The following is a 26,627-nucleotide window of genomic DNA, read 5'->3' as shown; positions in this document are numbered from 1 at the left end:
ATTCTGCATGGAGGACTATGTGGGGCGTATTATTCTGTATGGAGGACTATGTGGGGCCCATTCTAATGTATGGATGATTATGTGGGGCCTATTATTCTGTATAGAGGACTATGTGGGGCCTATTATTCTGTATGGAGGACTATGTGGATCCCATTATAATGTATGGAGGACTATGTAGGGCCTATTATTCTGTATAGAGGATTATGTGGGGCCCATTAAAATGTATGGAGGACTATGTGGGGCATATTATTCTGTATGGAGGACTATGTGGGGCCCATTATAACGTATGGAGGACTATATGGGGCCTATAATTCTGTATGGAGGACTATGTGGGGCCCATTATAATGTATGGAGGACTATGTGCGACCTATTATTCTGTATGGAGGACTATGTGGGGCCTATTATTCTGTACGGAGGACTATGTGGGGCCAATTATAGTGTATGGAGGACTATGTGGGGCCTATTATTCCATTTGGAGGACTATGTGGGGCCCATTATAATGTATGGAGGACTATGTGGGACCCAATATAGTGTATGGAGGACTATGTGGGGCCTATTATTCTGTATGGAGGAGGACTATGTAGGACCCATTATAGTGTATGGAGGACTATGTGGGGACTATTATTCTGTATGGAGGACTATGTGGGGCCCACTCTAATGTATGGATGATTATTTGGGGCCTATTATTCTGTATAGAGGACTATGTGGGGCCTATTATTCTGTATGGAGGACTATGTGGATCCCATTATAATGTATGGAGGACTATGTAGGGCCTATTATTCTGCATAGAGGATTATGTGGGGCCCATTAAAATGTATGGAGGACTATGTGGGGCCCATTATAATGTATGGAGGACTATGTGCGGCCTATTATTCTGTATGGAGGACTATGTGGGGCCTATTATTCTGTATGGAGGACTATGTGGGGCCAATTATAGTGTATGGAGGACTATGTGGGGCCTATTATTCCATTTGGAGGACTATGTGGGGCCCATTATAATGTATGGAGGACTATGTGGGACCCAATATAGTGTATGAAGGTATGAAGGACTATGTGGGGCCTATTATTCTGTATGGAGGAGGACTATGTAGGACCCATTATAGTGTATGGAGGACTATGTGGGGCTTATTATTCTGTTTGGAGGATAATGTGGGGCCCATTATACTGTATGGAGGACTTTGTGGGGCCTATTATTCTGTATGGAGGACTATGGAGGACTATGCGGGGCCCATTATACTGAATACTGGTTGGCCCGTGCCTTTGTCCAAGTTTTTCATTTTGGCCCTCTGTGTGTTTGAGTTTGATATCCCTGACTTAGATAGAAGAGTTTTCTAGGTGTGCTGCATGACATGGTCGCTGTGCAAGGAAGGGGAGGAGATGAGCTGTGACCATTACATATTGTGACTGCTGTGTTCGTTAGTAAGCTATATACAGTACAGCGGATATCTTGTGTTGTAACTCTGCTTGTGATAATATTGAGATGAATGTTGAAAACTGATTCATGCAAAGGTATCAGACTAATATTGGGTTTCGTTTACAAAGTGAAAATGGTAAAATTGTAAAAGCCACTTCCAGGTCACACTGAGCAAAATGTGACCTGGAGAGTCTGACGTGCGATAACGTCACTTAGAAGAGGAGCGGAACGGCGCAGTGAAGGTGAGTTTATCAACACACGCACCACAGTACATAAACATATATACAGAATTAGTAAAAAAACTAAACTTTATGGGAGGGCTTCTGTAATTTAATACGTGGAAAAATAACTCAAAGCACTTTTTGTCTAAACAATAAAAAGAAGGCTTGATACATGCAGACTATTAATATATGTGAGGCATAACATTCCCACAGATAATATTAGGAAGAAATATTCAGTAGCGCCACATTATAAAGCTCCGTCTGTCTGTAGAAAAAGAGAAGGGAAGGATGTGATACAATCACAGATAATATATTATCCTTGTCAAATAAGCAGCTTTGAAGGATGAACAGATCAATCCTGTGTCTTCTAACTTTCAATGTCATTGGGAAATAATCAGGTCGTCCGCACTTGAGGCAGAACCATTCCACAATCTGTAACAAGGGGCACTGGCTGGGTGCCAGCGCCGTCCTCCTATAAAAACATCTGAAATATTTCAGGGAGAAATAACAAATGCTGTATTGTGAGGAAAGATACTTTATATGTTGTTTTATTGTACTATATCGCTACTAAATCATCTGTAAAATACAAAGGAAAAATTACTGTACGATGCACACAGTGATCCTATAATGGCCTCTTCTGCCTACTCATAGGGGGGATTGTCGGCCTCTAGCAGGGATAGACTCGGTGTTAGAGATCTCAATGCCATAAGGGGCTTCAAAAGTCCAGAGTCGGATGCAGGGTCCAGAAAAACGTAAAAAATGCATAGAGATAAATGAAGTAAATACAACGTTATTTAATGTTACCGAGATTTTATATTATAAATGTGATGGATCGTAAGGGATCCATGACCATTATTATCCAAGGGCCACTTCCGGTTACGTCTCTAGTGTCTTGTAGTAGAACAATGACTGATGAGCTTTTTCCACCTGAGATCATGAATGTTGGCATAACTGCAGCATCAACCAAGAAAAGACCTAATCAGGATGGCCAAATTGATAGACAGCATCAAGTTTCTGGACAGTTGGCAAACCTGAAGCTAATGTCATCCCAAGATGTTATACATAACATTTTAGGATTGCCCGTCACATATTAATAGACTGCAGAAGAGCCATAATAATCATGCAGCTCAGGGGCGATCAGACAGAAGAGCCATAATAATTATGCAGCTCAGGGGCGGACACAGGCAGAAGAGCTATCATAATCATGCAGCTCAGGGGCAGACATAGACAGAAGAGCCATAATAATCATGCAGCTCAGGGGCGGACACAGGCAGAAGAGCCATAATAATCATGGAGCTCAGGGGCGGACACAGACAAAAGAGCCATAATAGTTATGCAGCTCAGGGGCGGACACAGACAAAAGAGCCATAATAGTTATGCAGCTCAGGGGCGGACACAGACAAAAGAGCCATAATAGTTATGCAGCTCAGGGGCGGACACAGACAGAAAAGCCATAATAATCATGGAGCTCAGGGGCGGATACAGACAGAAAAGCCATAATAATCATGCAGCTCAGGGGCGGACACAGGCAGAAAAGCCATAACAATCATGCAGCTCAGGGGCGGACACAGACAGAAAAGCCATAATAATCATGGAGCTCAGGGGCGGATACAGACAGAAAAGCCATAATAATCATGCAGCTCAGGGGCGGACACAGGCAGAAAAGCCATACTTACTGGGCTTTGTGTTGTGATTTCAATAAAATCAGTGTTTTATCAGCAGGAGATTATCACTCAGAGGAGATGGCAGTGGATAAGAAACCCGGGCTGAGGATCCAAAATACAATAGGAGCATTTTGAGGTGATCATACGTCTTGAACCAGTGATTGAGAGATTCCATAGTGTTATTTGCATTCGACTGAACAGGACATGTAGGAGCGCTGCAGTCCATCACTCAGCAGCTCTCAGCCAATGAGACGGACACTGATTGAAAAAACAATGATAAATGCAGATATCATTTTGGAGGGATGTAGGGAAAAGGAAGCAGGAGTTGCATCTTCAGGTATAGACCAATGTCATAAAAGAGCCTTTGCTTGTCTGTGGAGCAATAATGGGGGACTGCAAAACTCAGCAAATCCTGCAGATAACAAGGTGGGAGCTTCAGCGGCAACGACATATAATTTGAAGATTCAGATACGTTTTACCGACAGATCTTCAATATTTCGATTTTAAGGCAAAACAGAAAACGCTGCCAAGAATGACATTGTAAATCATTTGTATTCCGGATCATATGATGTTGATCTGCTTCCAGTTATGGAACAAGCAGCGCGGTGTGCGGGGAAAATATTTACTCAGCATAAATATGTCCTGTATCCTATAAATTCCCATTTTGCTTTTCATTTTACACTTGATACATGAGAACCTCAGTCCTTCATTACTAATAATAATTTAATGATAGAAGTATCTCATCATTATCTATCTGCCACCCAAAAATGCCTTGAATAGTGGTGACCTAAAAAAGGACTTGTCACTTGCCATAAATATGTATTTTTTTCCTATTGGCGCCGTTCTCCCGAATCCGGGGTTGTTTTTCTTTTCTTCTTGAGCCTCTCCATTCCTGAGATATGACCCTCCGATCCCTGTATGTAAATGAAGCATTTTTATCGAAGTGGGTGTGGTCTTCTGTAGGCATCTTCTTGAGTATCACGCCCACATGGACAATAAAGTACAGAGAGAGCCATATCTCAGGAATAGAGAGGCTGAAGAATATAAGGAAATCAACACCAGATTCGAGAGAAGAGCGACGTTCACACCAGGTGAAAATAAGTAAATTTTCAAGGGAATAAGCAGCAAGCCTCATCAGAGAGGAACTCTAGCGTCACCTATTGGATGTAGAAATCCTAAAAGTCAACATTGACCCTTTAAAGGGCCTTGTCCACATGACTTAGGATAAGAAGTTAAATCAGAAACTCAATTTGCACAGACACGTGTTTCGGGGTTTTTGCCTCTCATCAGTGCAAAGCTGGAGAACTTGTTTGGTTGGGTGAGAGACCTCTGATGGGGCTTTAAGGGGTAAAGAAGTTTCTATTTGGGGAGAGTGCCAAAATAGCGTAAAGAGACTAATAGGCCATGCAATGCACCGATATTTATAAAATTCCAGAGGAGCACTGCAACCTATAAGTCTCCCTATGCCAACTTGCTGATACTTCACCCCTTAGACCTCATCTTTTTGGCAGATGACAGGTCCGCTTTAAAGAAGATGGAACTGAAATCTGGTCTGGATAAAAGGGTCTTCTCAAAGAGGTGGTCTTTGAGAGAGGCTTCACTAGATATGCATACATCCTCCTTCATAAACCTAAGCAATCAAGGCACATAGCTCCAAGGGAGAGTCCGAGTAGTTGAGCTGTTCCAGATGTCACTTGTGCCTGTAAATGGTCCTCAAGTCAGAGGTCAAGCATCAAGGAGAACCCTGCCCCCTGCTGCGCTCCTTGTGCTATTTGTTATAATGGCAACAGTCAGGGACAGAATTTGGGACAGAATTCTCCGGTATCCAGAACACAAGTGCTGGGTGCAGTCAGAGTCCTGGGGGAGACGTGACCCTGAACCGAACCTTCTGCAGGAATCCTCCTCTAGTTCTTCTGCTTCTATCTGTCTGTGTATCACTGGGTCACAAATATGTAAGAAGAGAGAAGCATTACTGCGCTGTTCTCACAGTGTGCACAGTACACATTATTTCTCCCTTACAATGCCTTGTACTTGCTCGGTAGGAGGATGTAACACACAAATACAATTCTGCCTGACAATAGGTAAAGGTATTTTATGGTGTGTGCCGACATCATAAAAAGTATGTCATCATTGTCATCTGCGGTTACTTCAATATTAGCGCAAGGAGGAACTACAAATGTACAATACTAAGAATAAAGCAATCGCCTTCTCCATAAAAAGTCAGCCTGCCAAAACGAATTTAGATCAGAGATTTAACTATAGGCATGGACACGTATTACCCCTTAAAAATAGATATTACATATACAGAGTAATGCAGGACGCATAATGCAGACGATACAGTACCATATACTAAAATCAGCCTAATTATTAATCTCACAGATACAGAACCATATACTAAAATCAGCCTAATTATTATGTACACGGATACAGCACCATATACTAAAATCAGCCTAATTTTTATGCAGACGATAAAGTAGCATTTACTAAAATTAGCCTAATTTTTATGCACACAGACACAGTACCATATACCAAAATCAGCCTAATCATTAGGCACACAGATACAGTACCATATACTAAAATCGTCATATTTATTATGTACACAGATACAGTACCGTATACTAAAATCAGTCTATCTCCCAATATTTTGCCCTGTACTGACAAAATTTAAAATAAAATGGAAATCTATAGATGCCTCTTTCTTCCTTGCGAATGAGCCAGTGGCTTTGCTGGGATCAGTTTTCTCCTTTCTTAATGAAAGCTTATTTGCATCGATTTTGGTTCCTATAAAGCTTTTTTTGTAAATAGGTCTCTATAAGTAGTGAGAACCATTATCTCCCTAGTGTCCGTTCTGGCCAAAGTAGAGCGGCTGGTTGGTGCCCTCAGCTCCCATGGCACCTGCCCGTCGCGCCCTCCCTGGATACGTCCTATACCGAGTAGCTCCGATCTTTGGTGGCATTCTCTCACCTGGGCTCCGGTGACCTCCGATTTCTCCGTTCTGGCTTTCCACCACTTTGCATTGGTCATCTGGATGAAGCGGAGTCCCTTTGTGTGTATAATCTGTGCTGCGGTCTGAGCTGCGGGAATTCCTCACATCTGCTGACTCCAAATGTTTTCTGCCCAGAGTCAACAAGCCACCCAAAAATGCAGTCTCGTAATCATGCTGCTCCTAATGGTAATATTCCAAAACGTCAGATGACCTTTTTCTTCATTTCAGTAGATAGGAGTTTTGCACTAATAATAATAAAAAAAAAATAGAGCGAGAGCCGCAGCAGCGTACTATATCATCTTTTTCCGGCTGATGTTGAATGAATATCGACTGTTAAACAACACCAATCAATGGCCTCAGTGTTGCATGAAAACTGCACCGGACAGAAGAACAAATTGGAATAAACCACACAGGCAAAGGCAGATACGTATGGATTTAGCTCCTCGTATGAGACCTGTTTCTTCTCCTCCAATGCCAACATTCTGACCACTCATCACCATCTCCAAGACTTCTGATGAGATATTGTTAGCGACAGCCTTTACCCATCATATACGGCATACACTAAACACATGGAACCTCTCCAAAAACCATCTCGGAGAAGACCAGTCCGTATCTAATCTAGGCTATGACGGATTATCGACCATCTTCCTTGAGAGGAGCTAGAAGACCATTTTTTTTAGCTGCAAATTTTATTGCATTCAAATCCATGAGTTGTGGGAATAATTAAATTAAGGGCTCATTTAGATGGTCACTGTACTTATCTTGATCTTATTTGATAGATAATGTGATAAGTAGACAATTTCCAAATGACTTTAATGCTGTCTGACCTTCAAACAGATCACTACAAATTCCTGGCCACTAGGTGTCTCCCTTCTGTGTAACTTGTTGTCTACTGCCCATTAAAGAGGGCGTCTGGGACTTTAAAAATGTTGGCAGAGACAGATATAAGAAGTAAGCACAGGTTTTATGTTATCTCTCAGCTCCTGCTCTCCTGTCTGTTAAACTGTGTACAAGCAAGCAAACAGTCAAGGTGTTACATATGGGCACTAAGAATGCATGTTCCAGCACCTAGAGTGCTGGTAGAGTACTGTGAGGGATGAGAACATTATGACTATACCTTTCTACAGGTTTTGTACACTTTGAACATTGCAACCCTTATCATTATTGAAACCGGTCTGATAATCATCACCTGTTATCCAATTGATATTGGCAGCAATTACATGTAGTACGCACACAGTGTAGTATAACGCTGGGCCCCTTAGATCCATATTGTTCTCCAAGTGACTAATAGCCCAAAAGAACAAGGTGCGTCCTGATGGGATAACCCATTTAATTATATTCAGTTCAGCTGTTTCTCTGCTGCACCAGTCACCTACAGAGGTAACAGATGCTGGCGATGCTCACTAATAGCTGCCATTGCAGTGGCCGTAGGGTTCTTCACTCAGGTTGCTACATACTCTGAATGGTAGAACTCAGCATTGTTGCGGTAGTTTGTCTGTGTAGCAGTTCTGCCATCATATTCATTAGCCCAGAGGTATAAACTGAAGCTCCTGGGCACCAATGCAATGATACCTCTGCAAGACACCAATAAGTTTAGGAAGAAGTCAGTCTTAGATCCATAAAAGATGCTAGCTGTAATTCTATATAATGATTTCTGGTTTTCATAATTTTATATAACATTTGCATTGCTTTTTAGTTATATGAAGTTGCTTCCAGTGTTACATCTGGAATGCAGACTCCAAAATTGCCAAATCTGAACGAGGCCCTACTTTGTAAACACTTACATGATATTTCTCAGTCTTATATAAAGTTTTAAGCTGTTGTCCAGAACTTAGATACTGAAGACTAATCGTTAAGATAGGTCATCATTATCAGATCGGTGGATGTACGATATCCGGCACGCGCACTGATCAGCTGACTGCAGATTCTGCAGCCGCATAAACAATGAATAGCGCTTGTGCCCCACAGCTCCACTCACCCTGTAGTGGCCATTATCGGGTACTGCAGCTCAGCTCCCATTGAAGTTTACTGCACAGCAGTGCTTTGTGGAAGTTCAGATGACAGTATGCTATCATAATACATTGAATTTGATGGGTCTTCTTTACTATACTTTTCTATAACTTCTGTTTTTATGAAAACATGCAAAAATATCACGGCAGACTCCACTGCATGCAGTTTTCTGTGCGGATTTTCCCCTTAGACTTGCATTAAGTGCAGAAATTATGCAAGTAAAAAATGTACATGGCATCAAAAATGCATTTTATCCGCACCTAGGTATATCAATACATTTTTGTGAAATGCAAATATCAAAAACTATCAAAAACAAAGCAGCTTTATTTAAATCATGACATAGCAACAAGAGACAAAAATCGTAGAGTAAAAAAAACGCAATAAAAAACTGCAAGTAAACTAATTTAAATAGGTGGAGAAATTCTGCCGAGTCAAAAACTCACCAAATAGTCAACGTATGCACAGGGCCTTATTGATCCCAAAAATGGGGGCCAAGGTGTGAATGGAGCAGTCAGTAGTGAGCACATACGACCACCATGCTAGTAGACAGTGAACGGTACAGTGGTCACACGTGATTACTACCGCTCCATTCACACAGGGGACTGGTGACGGGTGGGTCCCGGCAGTAAGATCAAGCAATCGTACATTTATAACCTTTCCTGGTACAACCCCTTTAAAGGGAACCTGTCAGCCGATACATGCAGCCCAAACCGTGGACGATGTATCAGTCCCTGGCAGCTATTTCAGTCAGAGACAAACATACACGGCCATTATTGTACAGCCAGGGGCTGATACAGGCCGCCTACGCTTTGGGCAGCATGTATCGGCTGACAGGTTCCCTTTAAGATTTGCATAAATGCAAAATATATCTTTGCCGTGAGAGACACATTATAGTTTTGCAGTTAAATTGAATCTCTCAGCAGCTGTATGCTTTATAGACTCATGGCGGCCATAAATAAGGACTGAGGAACTTATGCCAGTGATGTGTCACTTACTGGGCTGCTTGCTGTAGATTTGATAATAGTTATACCTGCTAGTCCTAGCAGTGATGCCGCTCTCTAACCTCTCCACTGGAATTGATGGAAAGCCTTCTGCCCAAACTGTGCATCGACACAAAGCTGTCTATCAATGAATAACATTGAGCTCATCACTGAGAAGACTAGCAAAGCTGCAGCAGACAAAGCAATGATAATATCAAAACTACAGCAAGAATGCCAGTAAGTGATACATTGCTGGAATCAGCATCTCTGCATTTACTTTATACTGCTCTCAGATGAGGCATCACAAACCTGGTGACAGATTCCCTTTAACTAGAATATCTTCATCCATTTTTGCCTTTGCATAGATCAGCTGATCCTTCACAAGAAAACACAGACTTTCCACTCAATCCCTGGTCATGGTCACACTAATAAAGTTCTCTGCGATAAATCAGGATGCTCAAAATGATCACATCCACTTAGATAGTGTAACTTTATCAATGTCAGAGTTTCTTTTTTTTTTGTTTAAAGCAAAGCAAAATGCTGATAAAAGTTATTATGTATCAAATATAATATAAAAAATGTAAAAGAATCCAGGATATCATTATTTATTTATTTTACTCACTTATATAACGCCATTAATTCCGCAGTACTTTACAGACATTATCATCACTGTCCCCATTGGGACTCACAATCTAGATGCCCTATCAGTATGTCTTTGGAGTGTGGGAGGAAACCGGAGGAAACCCATGCAAACACGGGGAGAACATACAAACTCCTTGCAGATGTTGTTCTTGGTGGGATTTGAACCCAGGACTCCAGCGTTGCAAAACAACAGTGCTAACCACTGAGCCACCAAACAGTACTAACCACTGAGCCACCATACAATGCTAACCTCGGAGCCACCATACAGTGCCAACCACTGAGCCACCGTGCTGCCCTTGACATGATAGCAGTTTTACTCTCAATGCGTTTCGCAGAATCTATAACTTCATCAGGAAAACCATAGAACGTCAGTGTTTTCTGAGGTTTCTCATGATGAAGTTATAGATACTTCGAAACGCGTTTAGATGGCGTTCATAGGAGATCGTGATTTGTGCTATACATAGCAGGGCTGATATACTGTTAAGTGGAGCACAAGCGATTGGACGATTGCAGCTTCAAGTCCCCTAAGGGGACTATTAATCAGAGTAAAAAGTTTTAAAAAAATTTTGGGGAAAAATATGAAAAAAGTTAATTAAACAAAAGTTCAAATCACCCCCCTTTTGCCCCCTTAAAAATGAAACAATAAAAAATATGCATATTTGGTATCGCTGCATTCATAAAAAGTCCAATCAAAATATGAAGAGAATTAATCCGATCGGAAAACGGCATAACGAGAAAAAAAAAAAGGAAACTCCAGAATGACCTTTTTTGGCAGCAGCAACATCGCAATAGAATGCAATAAAAACGGTGATCAAAACATCATATCCCCATACCCCAAAATGGCATCAGTAAAAACATCAGCTCAGGGAGAAAAAAATAAGCCCTCACCCAAAAACATATCAAAATAATAAAAAACGCTTAGTGTCTTGGAAAATGGCAACAAAAGCAAACATTTTTTTTTACAAATTTCCGATTTTTTTTTTCAACACTTAAATAAAAAAACAAAAACAACTATCTGCATAATTGTAGAACATGGTAAATTAAAAACCCAAAACACAGTTGTGGAATTGCACTTTTTTGCATTTTCAACATACTTGAGATTTTTTTCCTGCCTTCCCGTGCATCACATGGTGTCATTCAATAGTACAACTCATTCTGCAAAAAATAAGTTCTCATATGGCTCTTGGAAGAAAGGGAGAAAAAAAATTAAAAAATGGAAATACAAGGGGAGAGCACTGTTATGCTGGGGTCCTGGGTTCAAATCCCACCAAGGACAACATCTACAAGGAGTTTGTATGTTCTCCCCGTGTTTGGTGGGTTTCCACTGAGTTCTCCGGTTTCCTCCCACACTCCAAAGACATACTGATAGGGAATTTAGATTGTGAGCCCCAATGGGGACTGTGATGATGATGTCTGTAAAGCGCTTTAGAATATGATGGCGCTATATAAGTAGGTAGAATGAGCAAAGTAGCTAAATCCATCATGTCTCACGCAGCGCCATGTTCACCTTGTTATGGAATTTCCTTTCCAATGTCAACCAAAATAATACACATTTATTTCTTATATATTCATTTTCTTGACCATTTCTTGCATTCAATGTCCCCTTTCTTACATATGAAAAAGGAAAATATGGAGCACAAGTTCTCTAGAAGTCTGTATTTCTGAGCTTGATGGAAAAAGGTTTTAGTTTAAGCAAACCACTGACATCCAGAAGATGGCGATTGGGCCACCTAGCCTCAACTACGTATGTTGGGCTGCCTACTGGCAGATGCCCCAGAACGGAATGTATTCTGAAAAATCATTTTTTTGAAGAACTGGCAGCAGCTGAGAGGAAATGAGGAAGCAATGACTGTGTTATTATCTGGTAGAGGAGGAAATGCTGACCAGCAGCTCAGCCGGCAGCACATGTGCCGGTGTACAGGCTACAGAAGTGCTGGCTAGGGAAATGTCACATTATCAGTGTTCTGCAAGGACAGGTCATTTCACAAGTTATTTATCATCCTCTCCTTGGCCAAATATAAAAACAGGGTAATAAGCCAGCTCCGTTCTGTCCAAGCAGATGTTATAAGGAAGCACGGAGAGGCCAAATCTTGTTAAAACGGAAAAGTCAAGAATAGACAGTAATGGAAAAACAGAGGCGCAAAAACTCCTTCTAGAACCCAATCCAGCCCAGAGATACCCAAACCCCAAAGAGGGAAATGACCTGAGGATGTATCACAGGTATGAAATGTATATTACCTATGGAAGGCAATGCTTCACCTCCAAAATGTCCAGAAAACTGACCAAACTTCTGCAAGAGTAAGTATTCAAGAACATTCGCACATGCCCTGCCGCCTCATTCAACTCTAAGACATTTGAGATCCCCCAACCATGGCCAAGGGCCCAAGGCTAAGTGATACCATGGGCTATCTTCACGAGTGTCATGGACTTGAATGGAGGGACAGGTTTCATATTCAAGCCTAGGGTACTAAATATATTGGTCGATAACTGAGTGCTGTACTGGGCTATCTTGCTCTGTGCCACATGGTGCATGTAGATGTGCCGATTTTGGCCCATTAATGCACTTTAGTTAGTGCCGATCGTCTATTTGACAAGTCCAGCGTTCATGTACCATCCTCATTGCATGACCCGATTAACAGTAATGGGGATGGAACAATTGCTAATATGGTCGTTCTGTCCCATAAAGTATAGTGTGACCGGCAGCACATCCCCTGTTTACACGGGACAATGTACTGCTAAGAAAGATTATTTTTATGACAGCATAAATGATCTCATCACCCAATTAATGAGCAATTTTCTCGTTCATTGGGTAATTGCTGAGATGTTTACACATAAGGGCGCATATAAATTGCAGACTGACCAGCAACTCTTCTGACCTGAGTGTGACAGCTGCATAGAAATACATGAAGCTGGTGGGGAGAGCCGCCGGCCAGTCCGTGCACTGCGTTCCGATCTCAGTCGGATTTATACGGCCTTCTGACTGGGCCCTTAGAAAGCTCATCTGCACTGCTGGTATTTCAAAAAGTTGATGTTTCTTTTTGCACAAACAATTACCCAACAATGGAGCGTTTTCCTTGCTCGTCGTTGGATGGACGCTGGTATGTTTACATGCGTAAATAATCAGGAGTAAGTGTTCTTACGAACATGTTTGCTGAGGGGAGGAGGGGAACTATGCGAAGGTGCCGGGCATAGACATAGCACGGATGACACAACCATCTGATAAATTAATAGCCATATACTCAACGTGTCTCTAGTTGGTTTGGGTCTACAGGAATGGAGATGTCTGGAAACCTCTGTATTATACCATTTACGCATACATGGACGATCCAGGTGAAAAAGGAGAGAGGGGCAGGTATAGATTCCCAATGAGACATTGACCCAATCAACAGCAGGGGGGATTGTTAGCACTTGATAAAGAACTTCTCTTGGAACTATCCAATGTTTCACGAATCAGCCTTGTAAGCAGCGCACGATACAGCCGGGGGATTAGCCTCTACACAATGGCCAAAGACTGAAGGTAACAGCTGAAATAACAGTCTCATTATTCCCCAGAAACAAAGCGAAGCAGCACGAGCCTGGGATAATTTATCTGTATTGTGCTCTCTTTGATCTGACATTTTCAGTCCACAAAATGTCTCAAATAGTCAATCAATCTCCGGTGAATAACTAACAAACTTACCTATTTTACCGCCCATCTCGGAGAACTAGCTCCATCGCTCTGCAAATGCTTTTTATTGTTATTTTCAAATGACTTTCCATTTTCCAATGTCAATTGACCCTCTGTAAAGAGCAGCCACATATAGCCAGAAGGTTATTACTGCGAGCTTTGTGTGCGAGATCAATCCCATAGTAGCGCAATTTAATGTAATGCCAAGAATCAAATGCGCAGTTTCTTGTTCGTATTCTTTTATGTAGAGATTTATCTATATGTCATTATAATAGGCAGCTGAAAAGCGCATTGTCAATCCCAGCAACATTCATTTATTCTTCATGCAGCCATGTTTATGGCTAGATCTTTTCAAGGCCTTAAAGGAAATCTGTCGCTAGAACAGTCTTCAGGTTATAACATCTTTGTCTTATTGAAGCTGAACTAGTGAGTAGAAAAGCATATAATAATTAACCCCCATGAGAAGCTGCTCAACAGAATGTCAAATGAACCCTCCTAAGCAAAAAAACTTGCAAAGGCTTCCAGCAACAGGGTAGTATCGTCTGGTCGGTGGACAACTCTCTCTTCCGAACTCCACATACATATTCATGCTCAGGTCAGCCAATCATGCATCTGTTCTGAGCGGCACAGTGGACAAGAGACCTTTGCCATTGGCTTATCTCCATTGACATAGGTTGAACAAAAGTTGGCAAAGATGCCAAATATATTTGATTCTCTAGGGCAGAGTTCCCCAACTTCAGTGTTCGAAAGCCACAAACAGATCATGTTTTTATGATTTCCATACTATTGCAATACTAAGGAAATCCTGAAAATATGACCTATTGGTGTCTCTTGAGGACTAGAGTTGGGGAACACTGCTCTAAATCATCAAATGTTTGGCATGTTTGGCCAGTGATAACACTGTTCTAGGATGTAGAAGAAAAACAAGAAGCCTCTGGGTGCTGATGGAAGAGATGACGACTCATAAGTAGAGGTTCTGTTAAATTATTGAGGCTTCTGTGCTGGTGCGTTTATCAGGTCATTAGATGCATGCTCAGTTCAGACAAGCATGCATATTTTCCAAACGGGAGAGCATAGAAGACCTTTGGTGTTGGCTTATCTTCCTTGACATAGACTAACCAAACGACAGCCAAACATGTTATACACATTGGACCCTTGGCCAGTTCTGCCAAAATCAACAGGCCTGGATGACCAAAGTCTAATGTGCTGGGCCACTACCGTCATGTCTTCTATTCGTAATGGAGTTGTGACAGCTATGACATTACTTATTTTGATATAGATCCCAGCTATTCTGAATGGAACCGACTGACCTATAATCATCACAATCATTGACCTATAATCATCACAATTATTGACCTATAACCATCACCATCAGGTTTTTGTTGGATGCTTTAACACTTTCTTGCCATCAAGGACACTGAAAAACCCAAGATTAGGGAATAAATAAGCAAAACGGCATTAAGGAGCAACTATGCACTAGTCAATAGGCAAGAGTCTGTCGAGCAGGCTGTTAGGTTGAGCTGAGCTGTCGAGCAGGCTCTTTATCTCAGGGTGTACATCGGTAAAATGACCATTCTAATAGGAAAGGAAAAAGTGTAGGAAAACAAGTTTTCTTTAGTTTATTGTATTAAATACATCAGGTTTTAAACGATAATTCAAAATATAAGGTTGTATCAAGGAAAAACAGATGATATGAAGAATCAGAGGAACGTCAAGGGTTTGATCCTCCACCTCGTTGTCAGTCTATGTGAGGGAAATCAAAGGTTCAAAAAACAAATGTTCCCTTTATATTGGGGTCTATTGAAAAAGGAAACTTCAAAAGATTCTTTGTAATGTGCCCATATAATGAATAATTCACCATCTGCTGCCTGAAAACTGTAATATTCAATGACGTACACGATTAAACAGGAGATGGAGGGGTCTCGTTACGATCATCACTTGAGTCTGTTGAAATTGGAGAATTTCCTTTAGTACTAAGGTACATCAGTCTTACCTGCTACGTGAAATTAGTGGAATAACTGACCTTTAAGCTGGTCAATGAGCATGTAAAATATTTGCCCAGAGTAAGAGAAGAAACCCAACGCCTGTGCCTCCAGAGTAATACCTCCATCAGCAATTATGTCAAACACTACATTTTAACATACACCAATCAACCATAACATATAAACCACCTGTCTGATCTTCACGTCGCCAAAAGAGCTCTGATCCCAATTCTGCAGGACCTTATGAAGGCTCTTGGCAATAAAGTACTCAGCATCTTGTGCTACGGTAGCTTTTCTGTGGGAACAGATTAAATAACCTTCACACCTCATGCAAAATGATTATGTTGCTGGTTTACCGAATGACCTTCATTGGAACACGTTTGGTGGGTGCTAACCACTGTATAACACAAAAATCCCGCAAGACTTGCCCTTTTTGATCTGCTCTAAACCAGTAGTCTCCACTTGTCTACTAGCAATTTGACCCTTGATCACTGTCACCTGTCAGTGTTGTTAATGCTATAGCTGATCAATATACATACATTAAAATCAATGTCTCGGATGACCAGACTGAAAGACGCTCTATGCTACCTGCTCAGCAGCTAGTCTAGTTCACATGGCATAAGTGGACATATTTGACAGGACTCGTAAAGATGAACCATAAAGTGACCCTCTGCCCTGGCTCTAAAAAGTGATTTTCATGGAGCACTCCATTTGCCTCCAATTACCTCTCCGGAGTTCCTACATTAAATTGACATGGAGAGAACAGTCGTAAGTCCGAGTCATGCTTCCCTTGCTTTTCCCATGCTATGTAGGCATGATTCAGGCTTACCCCTGCTCCCTATGCCTCTGCGGCACCCATCTTGAATGCAGGTGGACCGTAAAGCTAATCTCAGCAAAGGAGGCAGAGAGCGCATCATGTAGGCCTACAGCACATAGTGACTATTCACTGCCAGTGTGATGGTAAGATGGTGGCATATTACTAGTGATCGCCAGAAATGCACCATCATACTACATTTTATTTTGCATCCCTTGATAAATGAGACAAAAAAATTGTAACTAGGTGGATTTATAATGGAATCTCCAATGACTTTACGTTGTTTTCCGTTATAAGTAACACCAGCCTTCCTTAACAAGCTACACGTGTGGAATGGCTTCTGTCTGGTACACTCTGGTGGTGTGTGTGTGTGTATATATATATATATATATATATATATATATATATATATATACTGTATATACGTATACATATATGCATATATGTAAAAAAAAACAACAACATACATATATACAGTATATATACAGTATATATATATATATATATATATATACATATATATATATATATATATATATATATACACTGTGTATATATATATATATATATATATATATATATATATATATATATATATATATATATATATGTTTTGGTTTCTTTTTAGCTCACCAAACAAAACGTTGCATGAGAGTTTCTGGTACCACTTTATATTTTTGTGGATTGTCCCATAAACAACATACAGTATATCACTTATACAAGATAGATAATAAATATATGATCGCTGGGGTTCCTATTGCATTTACTGATTTTGAGAAAGGGAATCCCGAAGTTCCCTATGTCAATGGAGTAGTAATGAACATGTGCGACCATTGCTTCATTCAATGTCTATAGATGGTCGCACTTGCTCACCACTGTCTCATTCACAAGGAAGATTTGGGGCATCCATTTCTCAGGAGCAGTGGGAGTCTCTGTGGCCAGAAGCTCAATGATCATTCCTATCCTGTGGATAAGTGCTAAATGTTATGTTTGGGACAACTGATATTGACCCATTGATAAATACAATTTGTCCAGGACGAGGGTCGCCAAAGCAACCCAACACATTCTGTTTTACACCACGGTAGAAGATTAGGTAAGGTACAGCGTAGAGATGGTATGAGATTTTTTTCGCACATCCCATTCCATTGGCCATAGCAGTGGGCTGTTGTCGTGCCATGGGTCTGGGAGAACCACCTCTTACCTGTCATCATCCCCAGCTTTTATTTTAGCTAGTCGACAACATAGTTGTGGCGTGATGTGCATGTGACATCTTGTGGCTGGGTAATCAAAAGAGCAGCCAGGGATGACAGAAGGTAAGAGAAGGTTCTTCAACTCCCAAGTCGAAGTCATAGACCACTCTCATGGCCCATGGAAAGGGAAGTGCAAATCGATTATCACCAATACCTGCTCTAATAAGTTACATTTTGTCTCTTCGGCCCATAACTTTGTCCATAAATGACTTTCCCGTTAGTTTTTTGCCCATCTTTAGCAAAGTTGCCATACTGTAGGCAGCACTGTGTTCTCCATAGAGTTTTTATGTTCTCTAAGAGTCCATCCTTGTCTATTATTTTCACCCATGGTAGACCTACAGATCACATGACCAAAAAACCTACAGATTGTTCCACCCTACAAATTATTCATTTACTGACGAGAACTGAACGTCATTAATTTATTTCTCTGTCCTCAATATGGAAAAAATGGAGGAGGCCCAAGTCTTGGAAACAATTTTCTATGGATTTCCAGTCTTATTAGCGCCAAAACTCTTCTTCTGACATCTTGTGAAATCTCTTTTGATCTCGGCAAGCTGCTCTTAAACAGAATTCTTTTGTTAAGAGGAGAAAACCAAATTGCTTTCTGATAAGACAGAACGGATCAAACCCACACCTGAGCGGAGTGCAACACGACTCGAATCGCTGTTTTCCGAGATCAATACATTCAGAGGCTCGATATTGTTAGAGGATCATATACTTTTGCCATTAGTGACCTTGCTTGCTTATAAGATAGAAAATTGACCGAGTAAGAAAATATTACCAGCGCCATATTTACCATGGACAAAGAAATCAATTACTTGAAAGCCCTCACTGATGTTTTCTTGCCACTATTAAATGCATGTAAAAATAAAAAGCAACAAAGGATTCTTTTAAGAACCCTTCCGCCACAACTGATTGCTGAGATAATATTTTGAGACCCTTAAATTATTGTGAAGGAATCCAAACAAGTGATCCTAGCATGGCCTGATCATAAGGAAGGCAAAAGAGGCAGCTGCCATGAGGTCTCCACCACATAAGTCCTCCACTTCTCAGCCATTCACAGAAAACACATTGGAGTTTGGAAAGTTTTTCAGTATAGTTCCAAATATATCAAAGTTTAATATATGGCAGAAAAGACCATTTAACAACCATCACCACATGAAAATTTTGCCCAAGATCTGCACCATTTTTGATCCAACCCCAACACTGTCTTGGTTGGACTGTATGGGCAAAGTATTAGAAGCATGAGCTTATATCCATTGAATGACGGTATCTGGATATTTTAGAAATTTGTGCGTGCGATACTTCATAGTCATTTCATCACTGTATACCAGACCCGTGTGAAGTCTATGGCTGCACGGAGACATGTGTCAAGGAAAACACGTTAAGTCGTCACGTCTAAGGATTTTCTATCGTGTTTACATTGTCACCTTCTGTGACTGTGACACAGAGTCGCAAATGTTTCCGAATGTGTTGGATCTTATAGCGCAGGCAGTCCATAGACTTCATGCGACTACGACTTGCGTTCGACTTATCTCCCATTTGGCCATTTTTTTCCCCAGCAAAATCGAGGCTCTAAAATAGTCGCACAACAGCAAGACGTAGTTGTTGTTTTTTTTAGACTTTTCTGAGAATTGCTTGTTGCTCAACACATGTCGCCATGTAGGGCCGACCTAAACTTTTTGCCCATGGCCTGCACCTACTTTGATCCAATGAGTGCTGGACTCCATAATAAGCTGAGGAAAGGGCAATGGCGTTAGGCCTCATTCAGACATAGGTTTTTTTCTTCTACGTGAACAAAAAACAGACCGAATTTCATCAGTGTGCCGGATCAGTAATCCTTCCGAGTCTCAGTTTTTACCACCAGTGTTTCATCAATTTTTCTCTAATATATATATATATATATATATATACAAAAACAACTGATCAACATTCCCTATCTTCTTCTTAGACAGTATAAACCGGACAACACTAAGATGCAACTAGGGTGCCATCAGTGTGTTATCTGAGTTTTTCTCCGATCCATAGACTTGAATATTCAATATTTATATGTAACTTGGGTCAAAAACGGATAATTGAATGAGGCCCCAGAGGTAGCACTTTATAAAGGTAGCAATGCCACAGAAAATGGTGGCGTCTACGACATTATTTTAAAGACTTGTGCACCACATCGTACTTCGTGCTTAATTTTGCACAATTTGTCCAATTCCAATACAGCTACAGCGTATATCATATATGCAATATATAAGGTATAGTTTAGAGTTGGTGCAAATCAATTTGCAAGACCCATCCCATCGGTTATATCGGCAATCTGAAGGCCTGAGAGAGCCGCCTCCTAAATGGTGTCATCCGCGGCTCCTCTTGATTAGGCGGTGTGACGTGATGTCATCGTTATGGCGTGATGTACATGTGACGTTGCTCGGGGCTGGCTGATCAAAAGAAGAGCCGCGGATTCCGGGGGATAAGAGCCGGTTCTCACGGCTCCCATCCGGCGACCACAGAAATAATGATGGGGCCAAATTTTGCAAATTGATTCACATCAACTCTAAAATGGACATTACAACACAATACTGAATATACAATATATACTGTAGTTAAATTGGAATTGGAGAAGTGGCACAATACATTGGGTATAGGTGCCTTTTACAACACCGGGCATTCCCCATGGCACAGCAAGGGCCTTTCATTTTCGGAGACTTATCCTTCAAAGGTGAACGCGACCATCACAAATGTGTGCACCATGGAAATATGATCGAGGAGTAACAACATATTTCCAACTAAGTAAAAAGAACTAGTAGTTTCCGAACGTAGCAGTAATAGCCACCGCCATACCAATACTAGTCGCATTATAACCCTATAGGGGTCAGCACTGTTGCTTTGCAGCGCTGGGTTCCTGGGTTCAAATCCCACCAAGGACAACATCTGCAAGGAGTTTTGTGTTTTCTCCACACTCCAAAGACATAGTGATAGGGAATTTAGATTGTGAGCCCCAAACGATGTCTGAATATGATGGCGCTATATAAGATCATTAAATATCACACCTGATTGTTAGGAAAAACAAGGATCTTTAATGTCATAAAGCCATAGGCCCAATACGCCGGGTCTCAACAGATCGAGATTTGTATATTAGTAGACTCCATGTACTTCTCGGATATCGCAAGATCGCAGATCCCTTACTTGTCAACCAGTCTGACAAGAGTTAATGGGTGAATAACAATACTCCGCATTCACACAATAGGAGTCTCCTCCACAACATGCAGAACAGCAGACATTGCAGACGGCTCTCGCTGCTGCTTTCCTGCCCTGCTAAATCAATGTGTCTCCTGCGGCACAGTGTCCTGCACTGCATCAGTCACCTACCTCTGACTCCATCCTTGCCCAGGCTGGCGACAAAGAGCGAGGATCTGGCGTTCAGGTGGAGCGATGCCTGTGTCACTTTGCAGTGGATACTCCGTAATGACACAGGGAAAAAAAAAATCAAGAAAGCTTTGTGCTGGTATAGGAGGATGCAGCTAGGTCAGTCCCTCATTGACGAGCAACGTGCAAGCGAGAGATACCGTAGAGTACTGCTCAGCACATTGTAGCGGTGGGATGGACCCTATAGCTCCCTCTTCTTCTCCGCCGCTCGTCCACTATGCACTGGGTAATTCCCAATCTCTCCGGTGATTGCAGACATTAGCCAACCTTATTGCAAGGTCAAAGGCCTTCTCATCCTTGCAAGACATAGTCTGAGGCTTAAGAGATTGGAGCCGAACTGTACATAACAGATGATGCGGCACGTGACCTAATGGAATTAAATCAGTCTTTCCTTCACGAGGATGGTTACCTAATGGAATTAAACCCTTCTCCGTTTCTCAAGCGTTGGCAAAACCTAATAGATCTCCGACAAAATAAATAAGGAATCCCTTCTCGGCAGGACGCAACAAAAATTGGCAAAGCAGAGCTACCACTCCCATGGCCTGTCCGCTCCCGCAGGTCCACTTTCCGTAGGAACCTTGTAAATTGGAGAAACCTCCTTAGCCGCACAGGTCAGGGGAATACGGGACGCGCTGATTTCTCAGGGTTATTGGACGAGGTAGCGTTAAGAGTTGTGGGAAGTTCACAAGATTTCTGACTCAGGCTGCGCTTCCTTAAAACTGGTTTAGCCACCCGGGGCGTTAACCCCTGCCTCGCCGGCGGAGTCATGCACGCGCTTATACAAAGGCAGATCTTGTGCCTCCTGTCCAACTTCTTACAAGGGAGAGAACGCAGAAGATGGTGACTGTTTAACCCACTAATGACTGTCGCGTCTGGTTACGTCAGCCCATCCGGTGCCTTTTTTTAGACATCGCATTGGAAGCCGAGTTATGCGCGGAAATATCTGTAGTTATGGCAGATTGTAATTAACGTAGATGAACGCGTGTAATGAGTGTCTTTTAGGGTGGTGCTTAGAGATGACAAAGAGCAGTCTGACTGTCCCCATAAACATCTACCGGAGCGTGGCCGTCACACGGCATTGTCGTACTGTGGCTGCAGAATGTGACTTGGACACGGATTGTGGCCACTAGCTATGCATCCTATGGGTTTTGCGGTTGCACGGTGTAAAAATAACATGTCGGCTGAGACTAGGGTCACTTGAAGCGCATATAAAATATTAATATATCAAAGAGCTAATTTTATGGACAATTTCTTGCTTCCTTTTTTATTTAAATACATGGAAATAATTTTTGCATTTCGGTTTTATTAAAACTTTGCAATGTTCTACCCTACGTGTTGCACTGTCTATTGTTGGCTGCAGAATGAGTTAACTGAGAGCCCATCGGTGAGCTGTTCTGACAGGCAGCTTGTAACTCTTTATCTCTTTTTCTGAGCACCAGTCAGACCACATCAAAGCTGAATCTGCAGTGAAACAAGGATCTTGTTAAAAGCCAAAAGGTGACTTTTTTTGCCGACCAAGGGTGGATATATCATTGTTGCAACCTTTGCAGCTGCGCAGGGACCCCAGAGGTAAGGGGGCTACTACAACCTCCAAAGAAAGTAAAACTTTCCATTATGATTAGTTATTGGACTGCAAAGGTCCCATATACTGTTCCTGCACGGGGGCTTATTTTGGTCTGTGTTTGTCAGTTGTGCTGACAATCCTCTGCCCTTGCACATGCAGGATACGGTCCTACTGCAGCAATTAAGGATTGACCACACATGTTCAACCACGTGAGCTGTAGCTCATCCATGGGTGCCATTATATATGCAAGGGGGTGCCAATATTGCACCTTGCAAATAAGCATTATTCTAAAGAGGTATAAATGTCATAAGAAGCCAACCAGAACGTTATCCGGCACTAAAACAGGGATGACCTTCACTTCAGATAGGCCATCAATGTTCCATCCTTGGGGATCCAGCCTCCTGGTCCTTCCGCTGATCAGTACAACGAAAAGGAAGGCATCATCATCATCCTTTATATAGGCTGTATGGACAGCTGTGCCATTGGCCACATTTACCTATCGACCCAACAACAGCGTCACCTGGTTGAATTTTTTTTTTACATACATCGTAATTCAGAAATTTTTGAGAAAAAAAGAACACCAAATACAAAAAAAAGCCCGATTCATTCTTTGCGTTTCTTTTATGTCACTGTTATTTTTTGCCCTGTGGCACCCTTGTGATTTTTTTTGCTTAAAAGTCTTCAAAATGCTGTAAGCGGTTCATGACTTTTGCTCGCAATACTCTTTAATTTTGTCTTCATCAGTTTTTGCACTTTTTAAAAGCAAAAAGTTGCATGTTCCATTGAAATGTGGTACACAACTATACCATCTGCACGAAAACTTCTCCAGTACAAAAGGGAAAAAAAACACACAGCAGGGGATGACTGTAGTACATTTCCGCGAATAATTTAGCGACGTATAAAAAGCTGAAGTTGTTGAATGAGCTACAAATATCTGAAAAAGTAAAACCACGCTCACAAATGGTGAATATAAATGAAAAAAATATATAAAATAAACCTAAAGGGATTGTCCACTACTTGGACAACCCCTTCTGAATATCTATGTTCCCCCCAGTAAATAATACTCACCTGCAGAGCCATTCCAGACAGGCTCTCCCAGGGCTCGCATGACATTATGTCATGCAATTCCTGTGGCCAATCAGCTCTGGCTTCATTGTCCTCTCCTACAGACATAACTCTGGTTGTCTTGATTTGCCTGAAAGTGGGGAGAGTGAAGCAAGCACTAATTGGCCACAGTGATCTCATGGCATAAAGTCAAGTGATCCTTGGGACCACTAGTGCTGGAATGGCACTGGAGGAGAGTATAAATGTTATTATTTTATGGGGGTAAACATATGGATTCAGAATGGGTTTTCTGAATAGTGGACAATCCCTATCAAAAGGTGCAACTTAAAAGAAGAATTACGTGCAAATCAAAAATAATTCATTAAACTATTCACATAATGGAAAAATCCATTTTATTTAATACAATTAAAGCCATGTAATATGCAACAAGTACACATTAATGAGGAATGTAAAGAGACAGTATCAAGTAAACATAGAGAGCGATAAGTTCAAATGGCCAGGGTTAATATAAAAGCACACACTCCCCTTGATAAAGCATCTGTGCGAAACGCGCGTCGGGGTGGCCATGATGGTTTTATTACATTATGCGTAAAATATAGCAAACTGCTTAGCCTGGTTTCAGACTGTGTACTGGTAGAAATGTGCGGCAGCCATTTTTTAATATAATGTATATAATTTATGTTTAGCCTGGCCATTTGGACTTACCGCTGTATATGTTTACTTGATCCTTCCTCATTTATGTGTGTTTGTTGCATATTCCATGTTTTTAATTGTATTAACATTTATTTTATTTTACTGTTATGTGAGTAGTTTAGGGAGTACCTAGGTATTCATATGGAGTAACTCATTCCTTTTTTTCCCAGAATTAATGGGGAGACTGATAGTGATATGTCTCTAACCTTAAACAAATATATTTGGTATTTGTATGATGATAAATCAAAAATACACTTAAAACACTAAAAACGTAAAAAAATAATAAAGCGGGGCCAAAGTTCGTTGTCTGACATCTCAATTCTTGCTCCATAAAAACCCTCAGATGACAACTTATGGCTGAGGGCTAGGGTTGGCTTTAACATACATTTCAGTAGAACCATAACCTGACTCCATTGCACCCAGAATTGGAAACAGTTCCCCCAGCTAGGAAAAAAAATGGGATCGGTGAATCTCCAGGTCCTGGGAGTGACCACAACTTCTGCACCCCCGATTACAATTCCGAGAATGTAACACATTGGGGGGAGGATTGGCTCAAGTGACAATCAACAGGTGAAAGATGCTCTTCAACCTCCGAGGCTAAAGTTTTGAAGAACTATGTCAGATCCCCCGACCCATATTATTATGTCTGTCAAATCCCGATTGGTGGTCAGCAGGTGATGGATCTAGAAATTGGATGTTTCTATCCTCAGCCTTGTACATTTTTAATGACAGTTTCCTGGATATTGATTTCCAAGTAATGGCTAGAAAATACAGAATGCAGGAGAGGCCGGTGTCATACGATAGCGGGTCGAGGACACAGAAAAGTACAATGGTCTCCAATGTAATGTTTTACGCTAAACCTGCTGCTACAATGTGGCTTCAGACTGCAAATAGATGGTATGTAAGGCAGAAAAACAGACCTGTGACATGCAGGTCAGCCTAGTCTAAAGTATATAGTCGTTATTTTAAAAAAAGTAAAAAGAAAAATATTTAAGGCGCAGACTATACGTCATTTATATACAGTACATGTTTAATAAAGTTAGTTTCATTCACCAAAAAAGCCACAAAACCACATAAATAACCCATGGTCGCGTCTTTTGTAGGGTTTGTACACTTTCTAATTTCTTTGCGTGATCAAAAAATGCTGTAAAAACACTGAAAGAAGTGACATGCTGCAAGAATGCAACGTGTGAACATAGCCGAAAAATTTAAAATTCAATGTCTCGCACAAAAATAAAAATCTTCCACATTCATAAATTTTTACTTTTCAGTCTGTCCAATTAAGGCTAGTTTCACACTAGGGTTTACCTGATCTGCGGCAGGCTGCGGACTTCCTCCGTGAAGCCCCGCCCTCTGCCGCACCTCTGCCGCTAGCTCCGCCTACTTCTGCATGCGGCCCGCATGCGGCCTGCGTACCTATCTTTAACATTAGGTACGCAGGTCGTGCGGCTGTATGCGGATGCTGCCGCATGCGTCGTTTTGACGATGCGGAAAAAAAAGTGCTACAGGCTGCGTCCTACGCTGGTCGCCGCATCGTCAAAACGACGCATGCGGCAGCATCCGCATACAGCCGCACGACCTGCGTACCTAATGTTAAAGATAGGTACGGAGGCCGCATGCGGGCCACATGCAGAAGTAGGTGGTGCTAGCGGCGGGGGTGCGGCCGAGGGCGGGGCTTCGCGGAGGAAGTCCGCAGCCTGCCGCAGATCAGGTAAACGCTAGTGTGAAACTAGCCTAAGATCTCATGCGAACGTTAGTGATTTATACACTTCCCTCTATGTAATATCTGGAACCAGAACTAATTAAAGTGAGTCACACATCAGTATTCCTAAAAGAGTCATTGGCCTTCAGGCTACAGTCTAAGTACAGGCACATGGTGATTTACCAGTCATGTGTGAGCCCCGGTGACATTTGACTTCAACACGCTGCTTTGTGAATTGACTGTCTCTATAGCAAAGCTGCCGAATTGTCAGTCAGGTGATCTCTCCCTGCCCGATCACATGGAAAAAAAAAAATACATGTGCAACTGATTTTAGTGGGGAATTCAGTGAGGGTTATTGCACCCACTACTAACGTGCTTTTATTTGGCTGGTATCTTATCATGAAAAATTTGACATATAGAAAGTTGAGTTGTTATGTCAATCAATCCCTGTGGCCAGCACTGATTGGCACCAGGGATTGCGTGACATAATGTCATGCGATCCCTGGAAGAGCCAGTGTCAACACTGCCATAGTAGCCCCGACACCGGAGGTGAGAA

The 26,627-nt window shown here is 41.6% G+C and overlaps 1 protein-coding gene across 20 annotated transcripts in view; it reads right to left on the bottom strand.

Moving 5' to 3' along the window:
- IQSEC1 (IQ motif and Sec7 domain ArfGEF 1) overlaps window positions 1-26,627 on the bottom strand; it is a 746,975-nt gene that overhangs the window by 131,769 nt on the left and 588,579 nt on the right. Inside the window, exon 1 of one of the 20 annotated variants that reach the window (XM_077277655.1) lies at window positions 20,991-21,133. The exons of 18 other annotated variants lie outside the window; for them this stretch is intronic. Coding sequence is in view for 1 of the 2 variants with exons in the window: in XM_077277649.1 (XP_077133764.1) it covers window positions 6,264-6,316 (53 nt within the window). In the remaining variant the exon portion in view is untranslated. Of the gene's footprint in view, window positions 1-6,263; window positions 6,410-20,990; window positions 21,134-26,627 lie in introns of those variants that run through there. One more of the 20 variants, XM_077277649.1, reaches the window with a different exon arrangement.

The sequence above is a fragment of the Ranitomeya variabilis genome, chromosome 8, assembly GCF_051348905.1.
Source record: "Ranitomeya variabilis isolate aRanVar5 chromosome 8, aRanVar5.hap1, whole genome shotgun sequence".
Taxonomy (NCBI): Eukaryota; Metazoa; Chordata; class Amphibia; order Anura; family Dendrobatidae; genus Ranitomeya; species Ranitomeya variabilis.
The sequence above is the reverse complement of the archived record's forward strand: the minus strand, read 5'-3'. Positions and strand labels throughout refer to the sequence as shown.